General features: G+C 41.1%; 1 protein-coding gene across 5 annotated transcripts; it reads right to left on the reverse strand.

Moving 5' to 3' along the window:
• Positions 1–1320: 1320 nt before the first annotated feature.
• On the reverse strand, positions 1321–8520 carry THG1L (tRNA-histidine guanylyltransferase 1 like). 5 transcript variants are annotated; one of them, XM_040241432.1, is made up of 6 exons: positions 8291–8520; positions 7071–7247; positions 5987–6152; positions 5105–5193; positions 3824–3931; positions 1321–2792 (listed from the first exon to the last, which is right to left on the reverse strand). In XM_040241432.1, the coding sequence occupies exons 3-6, from the start codon at positions 6147–6149 to the stop codon at positions 2631–2633; spliced, it is 522 nt and encodes a 173-aa protein (XP_040097366.1). In that variant the 5' UTR covers positions 6150–6152; positions 7071–7247; positions 8291–8520; the 3' UTR covers positions 1321–2630. The 5 variants fall into 5 exon arrangements, with proteins under 5 accessions (XP_040097366.1, XP_040097365.1, XP_040097364.1 ...); XM_040241431.1 differs by having other exon boundaries at positions 5987–6156; positions 8271–8516; XM_040241430.1 differs by having other exon boundaries at positions 5987–6156; positions 8291–8510.
• Between the last annotated feature and the right edge of the window lie 6921 nt (positions 8521–15441).

Genomic DNA, 15441 nt, shown 5'->3' on the forward strand with positions numbered 1-15441 from the left:
GTTAATAAATGCTCTACGAATGTTAACATTAAGCGTACAATGAAAGTGAAGGATTATGAGTGGACCCTAGTACTGCATTTCTTACACCTAGGCAAAAAGAAATTTACACATACACCAGACAGATGCTAGTATTAAAGAAAATTCACCATCATTGATCTTCTAAGTATTGCTAAGCACCTGGAGGAAAGGAGGATCCCACAACTGGGATGGCATATTTATAAAACCTGGCTGTACTTTAGGGCCTCTGTTTAGCAGAAACTTTTGTTTCTTGATGTTAAAATAATAGTGTAGTCTACATCAAAGGTCCAGATACTACCCCCTCAACCAGTAGAACCAAGATGTTTCCAGTCACCTAGACATCATATGAATCACTCCTGTCACCACTCTCCCAAACTGCAATCCACTGGCATTAATTCTATACTAGTGGCTTCTGTGTGTATTTTGAAGTTTCCTTAAGCTTTGGAAAGGAAGCCCAAGAAAATACTAGTCTCTTAAGAGAGGATGAAAATTAATATACAACTGTGAAGTATACTTTAGAATAAAGACATACTGCAAAATAAAGATGACAAAGCACCCAACAGTACTTGGGGCCGGGGAGGGAGGCCATGCGGCATGCAAGATTAAACACATGCCCTCTGCACTGGGAACCCAGAGTCTTAACCACTGGCCAGCCAGGGAAATCCCAGCCAGCACTGCTTCTGACAGCATTACTTAACTCAATATGTGATTACAGCATAAATATTAAACCCAGGATATTCGTTTGCTCAAAACCACCCTCCCCAAGACAAACCTCACTCCTGCAAACTGCTGGCAATTCAACCAGCAAGCACATGTCCTCCTATCTTACAACAAAATCAAGTGATACCTTTGTCGTATCACAGAACACCCACAGGAAACATAAAACTTTCTTGGGTGGCTGTCTTAAAAATTTGTACAAACACCTACTTATCTATACTTGTTTTGATATAGCATGCTCTAATTTGTTTACCATTATGTTTGCCAATCAAGAGTTACATTCTTACTGCCTTACTTGGCCTATCACAGTGTATCTAGATGTACAAGTCTAGGTTTTGGTATAGACTAGTTACCCGAAGTGTGGTATTTTGACCACACCCATCAAAAGTCTTTGAATCCCAAACTCTTCATGGGGAGAGAGCTTGGAACTGGCATTTTAAAAGAGCATTTCAAGTAAATTTTTGTATCCAATAGTCTGTGAACCACCACTGTGATGAAGGGATGTGAGCCTGGCTTATGTTAGGATGTTCACACATGAAAGTTGGACTCATATACTGCATTTGTATGAAAAAAAAAAAAATTAGGCCAAGGGAGTTGAAACCTTTATTTTTTTTCTTCTCAAAGAAATTTTATCAATTACCAACTGTAAGCCATGTCTCCTATTCCCGTGGAGTGAGAACAGGGAGGGAAAAAAAGGCATCAACAGATGGGGTGTCAATTAGTGAGATGAGACCAGCCATCGCTCTTTCAAAAATACATTTTCTTGGCTGTAAATTCTACAGTGTAAGACCAGGCACTGTGATGTGGGCTTTTAATTAATTCTTTATAGAGCCAAATTAATCTTTTTCCTTTAAAATATGAACATAAAAGGAAATGTGAGTTCTCTACCACCTATCCCCACTGCCTCCTCACTTCAGAGGCCACGAGCAACATGCAGTTCCTATGGCTCCTTGCCCAACTCCACACCAGCAGGTAGAACCATTAGGGCTCCTCTACTACCTGTGACCCAAAGATGAGTGTTGGTCCCTCTGCTCTCCAAGTCAAATATCACTGTTTTATTATACAGAGGCTACCTGAGAATCTTTTTCAGGAAGTCCAACAGGAAGGTGACTTTCAAAACTGAAGTGCCAAGACGACAGAGGGTATCTTCCTCCTGGCTCATTCAATCTCACATTTTCTTTCTCCCATATAGACATGTAACTTCTCTTTCTCCTAAGAAAGAGTAAACAGTCTTGTGATCACTGCCCCTGGTGAGATGAGGAGGGTCATGCTGACAACTCCACAAAATCAGTCCACACAATAATTATGCAAGGACACCCAAGCTACAACTCGTTAGTTCAGCCCAGGTTGTCAACTTGGATAATGGCACAAAGCCCTGAGTTTGCCCTGGAATTCCTGCATTCAGAAGCATGGGCATCAACCTATACTAGTTCAAGTCTGCCAAAGATGAATGCAATTAGGTGGGTGGGAAAGGTGAGGTTACCGAGGTCACTGGATTCTGTGGTAAAGAAAGAGCAGGCGACAGTAAAGTTTGGGCTCATCTTCTAGCAGAGGTGAAAAAAGCTTGACAGGTTTTTGTAACCCATGCCACAGTCTAAAAATGATTCATCTACAAGGCATAACATAGTTCTTGCTTTATAAAAAGAGTACCACAATTTTTTTTAAAAATGTACTTCTACCAAAGGAACCACGTTTGAACACTGCAAAAAAGGTGTTCCACTTAAAGCAGAACAAGATACACCACCCACATCCACCCCTTTTCTCTCCGCTCCCCTCCCAACCAGAGTCATGCCACTCCTGGGACACTTCTGTGGGGCACAGATGCTAGGGCCACCAAAGGCCAGGAGACTTGGGGGCCGAGATGGTTAAGCACGCCAGGACTGAAAAGCAAAGGGTCAGCTGTCTTCATCCAGGATCTCTGGATGTTCCTTCCAGAAAGCATCCCCAATGATATTGCAATGTAAGGGCACCGCCATAGTCCTGGTCCGGGTCACCGCCATCTTTTTTCCTTCCATTTCTGCTGGCAGCTTAACTTCTTTTGTTGTGATTTCCTCCACCTATAGGTAAAGTTAAAATATTGACATTGTTAACTAGAGAGTGGCTTTGGGACAGAAGACGGAGAAGTGGGCTATATATTTGGTTGGCCAAAACATCCATTTGGGTTTTTCAAGAAACCCAAATAAACTTTTAGCCAACCCAGTACCTCTGACAAATATATATTTTCAGACAGATACATATCTTACCATACCTGAATTTCTTTACAACTAAAAACACTTTTTAAACAGTTATGCTGCTCTATTCTGGGAGGAGATCTTAGGAACACAGAAGAGACTCTTTGTTCCTTGTTAGCAATAACCATAGAATTAAAGATATTTCTGCTTTTCCACCTGTGGGTCCAAAGAACAAATACTTTAAAAATACTAATAAAAGAGCTGAAGTTGCCAGTGAGATCCTGAGCTCTTAGGATACTTACACCCTTAATACTTAAAAACATTCAATTCAGAAAAAAATACTTTAGACAGAAGGAAATAAATTTAGAGACATCATTATGCCCAGGAGCTGGATCAGAGAGAAAATATTGGTAGAATTAAGGATTTAGATGAAAGGAGATAGAATATTAAGTTAACTATGACTGTCTAGAGAATCTCTCGAACATTCTATAAGGGACAGAACCTTCACATACAACATCAGTTCCTCAAATTATAGTTCTCATGGGATGGGTGGGCCATTTAATGGTCCAGTGTGGGATTGTTTTAAATGTTCTTTGGATGCAAAAATTCTCTTATCGGCACTATACCTGTTAAAGGGGTTTGATTTGATTTGGGGAGAACTTATGACACAAAAAAATAAATTCTAAAATCCTGCAATTCTACTTATAGAAGGGAGGAGTCCAGACCACAAACTTGACTGATGAACTGACAAAGCAAGCATCCATAATAATAATCTGTAGCATCTCGTTTTGAAAAGGGTCTAATCTGTGCTAATGACTGGAGTCACATCAGCACGCAGGCAGCAGGCAAGACAAAGCGTGGGTTGGGCACACGTTTTCTTTCTGACCTTTGTTTTCCCTCAGACATAACAGCATTACCTTCTGCCATATCAACACAGTCCCCTTCCTATACATCAGTGGCTCATTATTGTAGTTGATGTTGAATTCAGAAAATAAAATCTCATTCTTGTCTGCTGCAAGAGTTCCCTGAAGAAATAAAAACAAATATAAAAAGCTTTGTAGGTCTCTTCTCTCCCCTAGCCCCACCTATCCATTCCACTCTATCTAAACTTCTAGCAACAAATCAAGAAGTGGAAGCATTTCATCAAACATCATATAGGTATTAATGAATTTTAAGAGCAGTTCAAATCTTATTTAAATACAAAAATCCATAAAGTTCTTTTCTGTAGCAAGTAACTGGCTTCACCAATCACTATTGTGTGATGGAGTGAGAGGCACTAATAGTTAAGAGTACTGATTCTGTACTGGATAGCTTGTATATTTTATTTGACCCTCATAACCATCTCCATTTTAGAGATGAGAGCTCAGAAGCTTAGAAAGACTATATAAATTTTCCAAGGCCAACGGTGCTCTTATACTTAAGAATAAGAATCAAAATCTAAATTCAGCGCTTCCAAACTCTGGCTGCATCTACCAGTCTTCCTATTATTGCTACCCATCTTTATCACTGTTGTTAATAATGACAACCATTTACTGATGTACCAGGCATTGTATTAGTAGTTATTACAACACATCTAATTTCACAGTTTACCTGCAAGTAGCATCTAATAATAAAAGTATTTATTAGTTACTTACAGTGTGTTTTGTACTAGTCTATGTGTGTTTTACATGCATCATGCCACTTAAAATTCGCATTATAAACCTGTAAAGTAGGAACTATTATTTTCCACATTTTACCTATAAAAACTAAGGCAGAGAGGTAAAATTAAACAAAAGCATCTGAGTACAATTATTTGACTCCCCAGAGTCTGAGGTCTTAATGATATAAGAGAGTCCTAATCCCAAACTCTAGGTCCCCAGCAGGGAATGACAATGATGAAGCAGCCAGGTGGGGCTGACAAAAAAGACGAGCATGTGTCCTGTATAGAGGGCAGCCAATATGCAGCTCCAGCCAAGCATTACCATGTGGGAGTGTAGAGCCAATAATTCCATTTTCCAGCAGAGGACACTGAGGCTCAGGGAGTGGTTACAACTTACCCACAGTCACAAAGCAAGCAAGCAGCAGAGCTGCTCTTAGTGTGATCTTTGTAACTTTTCAAAACAAAGCTGTAAAAACTTAAGAGCTTAAAAAGAAGGCAAATGACACGAGAGATCATAAACTGTCCCCTCTGAAGTCTTAATGCAGTAAGATCTACATACCTGTAATCTCTCTTGGGCTTGTAATGGTGTTAAGCCAGACTGCTGTACAAGTGCCCAGAACACTGTATTATAAAGATTATTGATGTGACCTGTAAGGAAAACAGAGTAACACTGTGTAGGGATGTAGAATCTTTTTTTAATATTTACCCTTCAAAGAGTAATGGAGCCCAATTTATCTCCTTGTTAAAGTAGAGAAACCTCAGAAACATTTAGTTACCTGCCAAAAGTCACACACAGGGAACATACAGGGAAGCAGAAAAATTTTCTAACAGTTTTATCCTGTCATTTCAGCTGTGCTTCACACAAGTCTGTTAAACTTGTACATTAAGCTAACTTGTACATTAATCAAATAATTTGATTTGTATTATTCCCACCTCTTTTCCAATTCTTCTGGAAAAATCAAGACACATCAAATGAGTAAAAGTCTCACAAATATTTCATCATGTAAGGGAGGGTCACAACTCAAACACCCACTAAAGCCAGCATGAACCTAAGTATGGAAAGCAGAGCAGGTGACCCCAGAGGAACAACAGAGAAGTAGAGGCTGAGGCACACTGGCTCCTGTGTGCATGCACATGTGTATGCGTGCGTGTGTGTGTGTGTGTGTGTAAAGGCAGAAGTCACTATACAGGGTCTGACCAATACTAAGTGGAAATACAGACTTAGTATTGCCAGATCTTCTGATTTAAAAAAAAGCTAAAAATAAGGAATATTTACATAAAAATACCCAATATTTCAAGTATTTTCAACTAATTTTAAAAACCTGAAATACTGCATTCCAAACAAAATACACATGAGCCAAAACTATTTCAGAGCATCACCTCTAATATAACCAATTAGTGATGTAACTATCAATACATCTGTTTATTTGGTTTCACTTACAATCTGCTTGTCGCCAGCTGAGATAGTCCTTTAGAGTCTGGTTGCTAGGATACACCACGACTCTTCCATCAAAGCCTGGGGGATACAGAAGGGGCTGGTCCTCAAAGTAATCCCGCCAATAAAACACATAGCTGGAGGCGAACTGGGAAACCACGTGAGTCATAAACTTACTTGCAGAAGGCAGGTTGGGTGGAGCAAGAAAAAGGAAAATACATGATATTAATTCAATGCCATGACAGGGTCTGTGGGTGCAATACAGTGATAACACAAACTGTCTGGAGAGCCAAGAGATAATATAAACTGAGTCAAGAAAAACTATTTTAATATTTCAGTTATATATTGAAAATGCAGCCTGTCTCTCTTTCTAGTCCTATAAAGTAGTTTACTATTATTAAATGTTTTTCTATAGGATGTGATGTGAATTGATGGTTCAAGAGGATTTTCTTCATATCTTGGGAGGAGGGACACCACTGTTTTAAAACCACACCAATTCATTACATGACCTGTTTTGTGTGAAAGTTTCAACATACTGCTAAATTAAATATGAGATTTGTCTAATTTGTACTGAGATCCTCCTTACTTAAACGTTTAGTTTATGTTTCTAGTTTTAATGTTCAGTTTAGAAGCTAAGGTGATGTGAAACAGAAGAAGCATACAGAATGCCCGAATAACAGATGGAAGTACAACAGTCAACTTCTATATATATTATCAGTGTATCAATGTGTGTGTGTCTATATATGTACACACACACACACATTCTGCAGTTGCAAATACTACAGTCTGCAAGTTTATGATTAGGATAGTGAAAGTCACTCAGTCCTGTCCGACTCTTTGCGACCTCATGGACTATATAGTCCAAGGAATTCTCCAGGCCAGAATACTGGAGTCAGACATGACTGAAGCGATGCAGCAGCAGCAGCAGCAGCCACCTTTCCCTTCTCCAGGAGATCTTTCCAACCCAGGTATCAAACCTAGGTCTAGCACATTGCAGACAGATTCGTTACCAGCTGAGCCACCAGGGAAGCCCAAGCAGAAGCCAGATGCTGGTAGGAAATTTTCTGAAGGAGCTAGGCCACAGAATTACCTGGCTCTTCTTTTAAACCAATTGCTTTTTCGCTTGAAGACAAAGCTGTACTCATCACTCTGTCCATATGCAATCACAATATCCTCCAATTCGTTCATTACAGTTTGGGCACATTTGGTCATTAGATGAAGAGCACGGCTGTCATTAGGTTTTATAAAGCTGTGTTTCTCAGCAAACCTTCAAATGGGAAAAAGAAAAGGGAAAAGGGCATGGCTGCAAGAGACCTTGTCATTAATACACAGATTAAACAGGCTGTTCATAAAGGAAGACACTGTAACAGTGCTGTGAGTTCAAACATTCCAGGAGCCACAACCCAATCCATTTTGTTAAGAACTCCATTTTTTTTTTATTTTTTTTTTTAGCTCTGACCAACTGAGAAAAAGGAACATATATACTAATCCTCCATTCCCTTTTCTGTGAAATGGGGATAAATTTACTTCATAGGATTGTCCTGCAGGTTAGAGAGAGGTAACAAACGTTAACTATGCCTGGCTCCTTGGACTGCTCAATAAATTTTAACTACAGTAATCATTACCAAAGTAGCATTTTTAAAGAAATTCCCATCTTTCTATTACTTTGTTTTTTCTGACTTTTTCCCTCCTGAGTCCAGTCCACGTGCCCTGTTACTTATAATGAAACAAGAATATGCTCTGTATAGCGCTGTCCACAGCAAGCCCTCAAAGATACCCAAAAACCAGTTTGGCCATCGGTTGAAGAGCTGAAATAATGCGCCCAAGCGTGACTTCTTCCACCAAAGCCTTGCCAGTGGACACCTCAGGCCAGCTCCTCACCAGGGGAGCACCCTGCCTCATTTTTTTAAAAATTTATTTTTTATTTTACTTTACAATTCTGTATTGGTTTTGCCATACACTGACATGAATCCACCACGGGTGTACATACGTTCCCAAACATGAACCCCCCTCGCACCCCCCTCCCCACAACATCTCTCTGGGTCATCCCCATGTACCAGCCCCAAGCGTGCCGTATCCTTGAGGTACCACTTCACACCAGTCAGAATGTCTGCGATCCCTGCCTCATTTTTAACTATCCAGACTACTCGCGTTCAAGCCAGCTGTAGCCAGCACATAGTGTGATGCTTAAAGCCGCGCAGTCATTGGCTGCCGCGTTACCACGGTAACCACGAGCTGTGGGCTGCTACGGAGGGCCCGCGTTCACCGGAAACGCCTGCGAAGCACGCACCCCGGGCCGAGCTCGCTCACCTATGGAAATTCCTGCCGTCCAGCCGTACCACCACCCAGCAGTGGGGCAGGCATGTGTCGTCAGCCTCGAAGTCCCGCACGTACTCGAATTTGCTCTTTGCCATGGTCGCTCCCAATTTCAAGCACCGTCTCAGAGTGACGGAAGTAGCAGCCAAGCAATCGCGAACTTTGAATGTGCCAGCAACCCACATTTCCCCCAAGGTAGGGAAAGGAACAAAGAGCTCCGCCCCGGAAGTTCCTGTGTCTTTTCGTGGTCGCTCTAGCCGTAGTGGAGGCCAGCATCTCGCTTGCCTCTCCTGGTAGTTCGTAATGGACTTCCGGGCCTGGATGGAGAGTTCCAGTCTTCCCTTAGCACTATTCTTGATTGCTGTGATATGTCCTCTCGTCTGCAACAAGTCATTCTCACGAAATTAAAAAAAAAATTCATTTCTGGCCAAGTTTTAAGGTTTAATGGTGATTTTTTTCTTTCCAAATAGCATTTGTTAATTTGCTGTAAAAAACGTGGTATATATTGGAAAATATAATTAAGAAAATTAACACGATGTCTCCCTTCTCCCCGCCAGAGCATTGTGGATGGTTCTTTCCGGTCTCTTTTTATATATTATGTTTACACAGGGGACACACAAAATTGGAATCAGACACTTGTACACTTTTTATATTTTTCACCTTGAGTATTTTTCCAACGTCATAAAATATGCCAAAGGGTGACTTTAAAAAGAGAAGAACGGCCTCATATTGTAACATATGTAGTACTAAGTTAACATTCAAATTTTCACAAAGGCTAAATGTTTGAGATGTTGTTGCTGGTGCTTGCCAGCGTGCCAAGTTGCTTCAGTCCTGTCCAACTCCTTGTGACCCCATGGACCATAGCCCACCAGGCTCCTCTGTCCATGGGATGCTCCAGGCAAGAATACTGGAGTAGATGCCCATGCCCTCCTCTGGGGGAATCTTTCCAACCCAGGGATGGAATGAATCCTTGGGACTCTCTTCTCTCCTGCATTGGCAGGCGGGTTCTTTACCACTAGTGTCACCTGGGAAGCCTTAGTAAATACTAGTAGCAATAAAACCCTAATAACTGTAGAATGCTGTATGATTTATAAAGCGTTTTGGAATTCATTCATATATATCCCCTAAGAAAATACTATTCAAACAATATAAGAAGATAAACAGTGAAAAGTAAATCTCTCACTGACCCCTAACTCTGTACTTTAAGCAATTAGTGTTACCAATTTCTTGTGTACCCATTCAGGAAGAGATATTGAGATAGAGATGGACTGAGAGATAGAGATGTCTTTTGAGGCAGATTATGCTCGAGACTGAAATTGTTGCTTATTTTTATCTACTATAGGTTCACTGAGAATTATAATTTCACAAGCCAATTGCATACAGGATGTGTCTTTTAATAAGCCAATAAATAAATAACCTACTGTAAATGATAGATTGATTACACTGTTGTTCCAGGCAAGGGGAGATAGGAGAAATAAAGTCCAAATTCAGTTGAGGTGTATCTTTCCTATGAGGTTGGTCCTCAAGAGAGTTGGCTTAGCTAACCACGAGCTGATGTCTAGCTGGTTGCTAAAGGAAAGTAAGAAGTCCCTGATACTTATAGAGCATGTTGTTAGGGAATGAAGCTGTGTTGAGGGGCAAAGTGATCTTTGTGGGGTTGCTGCATAGCTTTCACCACTGTGGTAAAAGAGTCACTTTTACCCCAGCAGGAGCATAATGCCCCAGGGTCTTCAGAGAGTTGTTTAGGTCAGTAAAGAGTCACCATGCCCAGGTGGAAACTCTTGGAAAATCCTGACAAACTCTAGGTACTTACTGTCTATATTTTTCTCACCATAGTTGCTTTTTAGTCTATTTTTATTAATAAGTCCCAAGTGGGGCCCCCTCAACAGCTGAGCTATTGACTGCTTCTTGATCACAACAGATGAGATAATGACATCCAGATACAACTTTACTTCATTCTTATAGAAAAACTGCTTTATTTCTTAAAAAAAACCAACTTTGTATTTTGTCTTTGCCATAAACAAGTGCATTTAAACAACTTCACTTTAGTGATAAACAAGTGGATCTGAAATATCAAACCACTTGGAGGTTTCTGGAGCAGCCTAGCCCACAAGACGAGAAGGAGCGGTAATGTGGGGTACCTGAGGAAAGGATGGGGATACCTCACTATGGTCCCCTTCAGTCTTTGGGGCCTGGAAAAGGTCATTCATTATCAGTCCCATCAGAAGGCTCTTCAATGTGTAAGGGCACTGTGCAAGGTACTGACTGGGAAAATAGAAAAAAAAATAATACCTTCCAGGTGTAAAAAAACTTGTAATTCCCAAACCACACTCTCATTTATTATCTCATTTTTCCTTTTAATGAGTCTGAGGGGGAAAAGTAATCCTCTCCATTTCATAAGGGCTTCCCTAGTAGCTCAGTTGGTAAAGAATCCACTTGCAACACAGAGACCCTGGTTTGATTCCTGGGTCGGGAAGATTTACTGGGGAAGGGATAGGCTACCCACTCCAGTATTCTTGGGCTTCCCTGGTGGCTCAGCTGGTAAAGAATCCACCCACAATGTGGGAAACGTGGGTTCGATCACTGGGTTGTGAAGATCCCCTGGAGACGGGAAAGGCTACCCAGTGCAGTATTCTGGCCTGGAGAATTCCATGGACTGTATAGTTCATGGGATCCCAAACAGCTGGACACGACTGGATGACTCACTTCACTTCACCATTTCATAAGAAAGGAAACAAACTCTACGGGAACTGGTTAAATGATATGCCCAGTATCCCATAGCTTCCAAAGCCAGAATTAGAACCCAGTCCTTTTGATGCCAAGTCCAGGTCTTCTCCACTCTACCACCCTGCCTTTCTATGTTTTAAAGGAATGAAGTGGATAGCTGCTGTTTTTGCATGCTCAGCATCCCTTTTACTCTCTTTTGGCAAAGGCACCCCAACTCTCCTTTCCCCACCCTCAGACCATTTGGCTTGCATGGGGATAACCCTATTCCACTTTTGCTCCTGGGTGAGCACTTGACTAAAGCCACTGTAGGGTCACAACGTGAATTAGAGAAATGCACTCTTCTCCAGGAGATATAGCTGTGTACCAGACAAAACTGTGCTAAGTATGCCCTACAACCTCAGCTTCTGCTTGTTTTCTTTGCAGTAAATAACAACCAGCACAAACGCTTGTGGTGGCCTCACTATAACTGAGATCTGGCTAATCAGGCTCAGATATATGCACCTAAACCAAGTCAGTTCAATGAGACAGACTGGCACTGTGTTAGAATGACTGTGAAAATGAGACTCTCCTTCTTTTAGAGTTGCTGCACTGGTGGCCATGTAGCTTCAAGTAGGAAGAGCCCCTCCTCCCTCCAAATTAGCCAACACAAAGTGAAAAAATCCAAGAGATGGAGAAAACAATTTCTGATGACATTGAGCACCATGCCTGGAGATAGTGATACTCCTAGACTCTTTTAAGTTCCAGAAAATCATAAACTAATATTTTTCAAAGCTGTATCACCCTTGTCTAGACAGTGTCTGGCAGATGGGAAGCAATCAATAAATATTTGTTGAGATTAAGCCAGTAAGTTCCTTTTTTATTTATGAAATTAGGTTTCTAGATGTCTTAATTCATTAAGGGTATACTCATTTTGCCCAATTCTCTGTTTATTTCCATGTATTAGGTAAGCTGGTTATGTTTTCTGATCTTGGAAAAGTGACCCTATGCAATAGATGTCCTGGAGGACCCAACAGTACATTCCACTCTGACCATCAGAGCTATATGCTCTGGGGGTGCCCCCTATGTGGGCTGCATGGGTCCTTTTTGTAGTGGGAGTGGCCCCAATCCTGGCTGGCTGTCAGGTCCTGCTTTATGAGGTGGCTCCTGATTTATTGGTGGGCAGGGTCTGGCCCCAAAGCAGTCAGCTACGGGACCCTGGGGCACCGAGCTGGTGCTGGCCTGCTTGTGGGCGGGTAATTCCTGGTGCTAATAGACTAGCATGAAGTTCCAAAATGGTGCTTTCAAGCACCAGTGTCCTTGCTGCTGCTGCTGCTGCTAAGTCCCTTCAGTCGTGTCCGACTCTGTGCCACCCCAAAGACAGCAGCCCACCAGGCTCCTCTGTCCCCAGGATTCTCCAGGCAAGAACACTGGAGTGGGTTGCCATTTCCTTCTCCAATTCATGAAAGTGAAAAGTGAAAGTGAAGTCGCTCAGTCGTGCCCGACTCTTAGCAACCCCATGGACTGCAGCCTACCAGGCTCCTCCGTCCATGGGATTTTCCAGGCAAGAGTACTGGAGTGGGGTGCCACTGCCTTCTCCGACCAGTGTCCTTATGGCGGGACAAATTCCCAAAATTGGTTGCCACCAGTAACTATGTCTGCAGGGGGAGTCCTAGCTGCCTGTTGTCCCTTCGCGAGATTTGCAGAGATCAGCAAGTGGGTCTGACCAAGGCTCCTTTTAAAACTGCTGTCTCTGTAATGGGATTCTGAGCATAAGAAATTTTGTGTGCACTCTTTAAGAGCAGAATATCTATTTCCTACAGCCATCTGGCTCTCCTGTATGCAAGCCCTTCAGTTCAGTTCAGTTCAGTCGCTCAGTTGTGTTCGACTCTGTGACCCCATGGACAGCAGCACGCCAGGCCTCCCTGTCTATCACCAACTCCCGGAGTTTACACAAACTTGTGTCCATTGAGTCAGTGATTCCATTCAACCATCTCATCCTCTGTCATCCCCTTCTTCTCCAGCCTTCAAAGTTTCCCAGCATCAGGGTCTTTTCATGAACTTAGGTTAATGAGTCCGTTCTTTGCATCAGGTGGCCAAAATATTGGAGTTTCAGCTTCAGTATCAGTCCTTCCAATGAATATTCAGGACTGATTTCCTTTAGGATGGATTGTTTGGATCTCCTAACTGTCCAAGTGACTCTCAAGAGTCTTCTCCAACATCAAGAGCATCAGTTCTTCAGCTCTCAGCTTTCTTTATAGTTCAACTCTCACATCTTTACATGACTACTGAAAAAAACCATAGCTTTGACTAGATGGACTTTTGTTGGCAAAGTAATGTCTCTGCTTTTTAACATGCTTTAATATGCAAGCCCTACTGGCCTTCAAAGTGAGACACTCTGGCTTCTCATCTTCCTGGTGCAAAACTTCTGTGTTGGAGAGAGTGATGTGGGCCTCAGGTTCCTTGCTTCTTGGGGAGAATCCTGTAATCGTTATTTCCTCTCGTTTGTGGATTGCCCATCCCACGGTTATGGGTTTTCACTGTACTGCAACTCCACCCCTCCTACCCATCTCACTGTGGTTCCTTCTTCATATTTTTAGTTGTGGCAAACATTTTTTGCTAGCCTTCATGTCATTCTCATAGATATTTGCTCTCATAGATAGTTGTAACTTTAGTGTGCCCATAGCAGAAGGCGAGCTCAGGGTCTTCCTACTTTGATCTTAGCCATACACCACCCCCATGCTTAACTTTCATTACTGGTTCTGACGAGTTGGGGAACAAAAGTGGTTGAACACTAATACACATAATTTTCCCTCTAAATATTGCCAGCATAGTTTTCTTCTGTTTCTGTGAAGAAATAATCAACTTGGGAAGAGGATTCAAGGGATTTTAGAGACTGAACCACATCACATACTGACACTGCATGAATTTACACCATTTAAGGAAATCTTTTCTCTCTGTAATATTTTGTTTTTGAAGATAATACTTGAGAACACATTTTCACGCAGAATCTCAGAAACTACTGCCTCCTTAGATTTGACTCATCATAGATGCAATCTGGTAGATATCCTCTTTAAATTACTATATACAATTCTGTGAATTTCAGGATGAGTAACTGCAATTAAATCAGAGTCTAAACAGAGTAACTCTCTCTATATCCAAAACACCTTTACTCTCTAACTATATTTAGGCTTTGTTTTACCCATGTCTGAAGATGAGCATCATCTTTTCCATTTTCACAGTGAATTTTGGCTCAACTTACCTTTATTTTCCCAGTTAACCAGGCTTAAAAATTTGGAATCATTGCTGGCTCTTTCCTATTTTTCTCTAATAATAATGGTTAACATCTTAGTATTTGTTAGCTGTGAAATTATATATTGAGCTCTTTTTTTTACAGAATATTTAACATCCCCACAACAATTATTTTAGGTATATACTGTTATTATACACATTTCATAGCTGAGGAAACAGCCTTAAAGAGATTAAGTGACTTGCCCAAGGTCACATAGCTAATAAGTGGTACAGCTAGGATTGGAAGCCAGAAATGTAATACCTGACATTATGCTCTTAACCATTTTCTACACTGTCTCCTAATAACATCATCACATTGATTTACAGATTTATCCATTCATTTATTTATTATTTCTTCACTGCATACTTCTTAAGCAACCATTCTAAACCAGAAAGTATAGAAGGTGCTAGGAACTGATTAAGACAAAGTCCCTACCCTAACCATTTAGGGCTAGCATGTCTATCATATGGTGCCCTGCAGTTTCTGTTTCATTGCTATCAGAAGAATCAAAGTAAGTGATGGATTTTCAGTTTTGATGTTCCTAAAATAAAAAAAGGAAAGGAAAAGGAAATGTTGGTGTTCCTTTAACAAAAAAGTAAAACATATTGGAAGTGTTTAATAAATATTATTTTTACTTCCATTTCTGTCAACACGTGCATTTCCTTCACAGTACTTTCCAAATCTGCTTCATTCCTTTTTGTGACCTACGGCTTCAGCCAAATCAAAGCCAGCAGTGTTCTGGTCTCCTCATTTTGGCCAACATCAAGTATATGTGGTAGGAGGTTGAAGATAATATAAATGCAACAACCACATTTTTGCCAGCTGACTAAATGCTCTTTTGATTAAAACAAGATAATAAAGGTCATAGTAGGCACTGTAAGGGGTCTTAAATATTTGTTTCTTCCTCGGCTTCTTTCTTTTCCCATCTTTTCCACTTATTAACTATCTTACATTTTTATTTTAGGAACATTGAAACTGAAAAGCCATCACTTACTTTGATTCTGCTGATAGCAATGAAACAAAAACTGCAGGGCAATGTATGATAGGGACCAAAGAGCTCTACTTACTCTTTATTCAGTATTAAAACCATATTAGTTATTCTTTTGTAGAAGGAAATGGCAACCCACTCCAGTATTCTTGCCTAGAGTCT

This window comes from Oryx dammah, unplaced genomic scaffold (genome assembly GCF_014754425.2).
Source record: "Oryx dammah isolate SB20612 unplaced genomic scaffold, SCBI_Odam_1.1 HiC_scaffold_5, whole genome shotgun sequence".
In the NCBI taxonomy this organism is placed as follows: Eukaryota; Metazoa; Chordata; class Mammalia; order Artiodactyla; family Bovidae; genus Oryx; species Oryx dammah.

What these genes read in the sequence shown, in the direction of transcription:
- THG1L (XM_040241430.1), bottom strand. Translation starts at nt 8,481, where the DNA reads ATGTGGGTTGCTGGCACATTCAAAGTTCGCGATTGCTTGGCTGCTACT. An exon ending in TGGTTTAAAAGAAGAGCCAG is followed by an intron (nt 6,157 to 7,070) that starts GTAATTCTGTGG and finishes GCCTTCTGCAAG; the next exon opens with TAAGTTTATGACTCACGTGG. An exon ending in CAGCTGGCGACAAGCAGATT is followed by an intron (nt 5,194 to 5,986) that starts GTAAGTGAAACC and finishes TTTTCCTTACAG; the next exon opens with GTCACATCAATAATCTTTAT.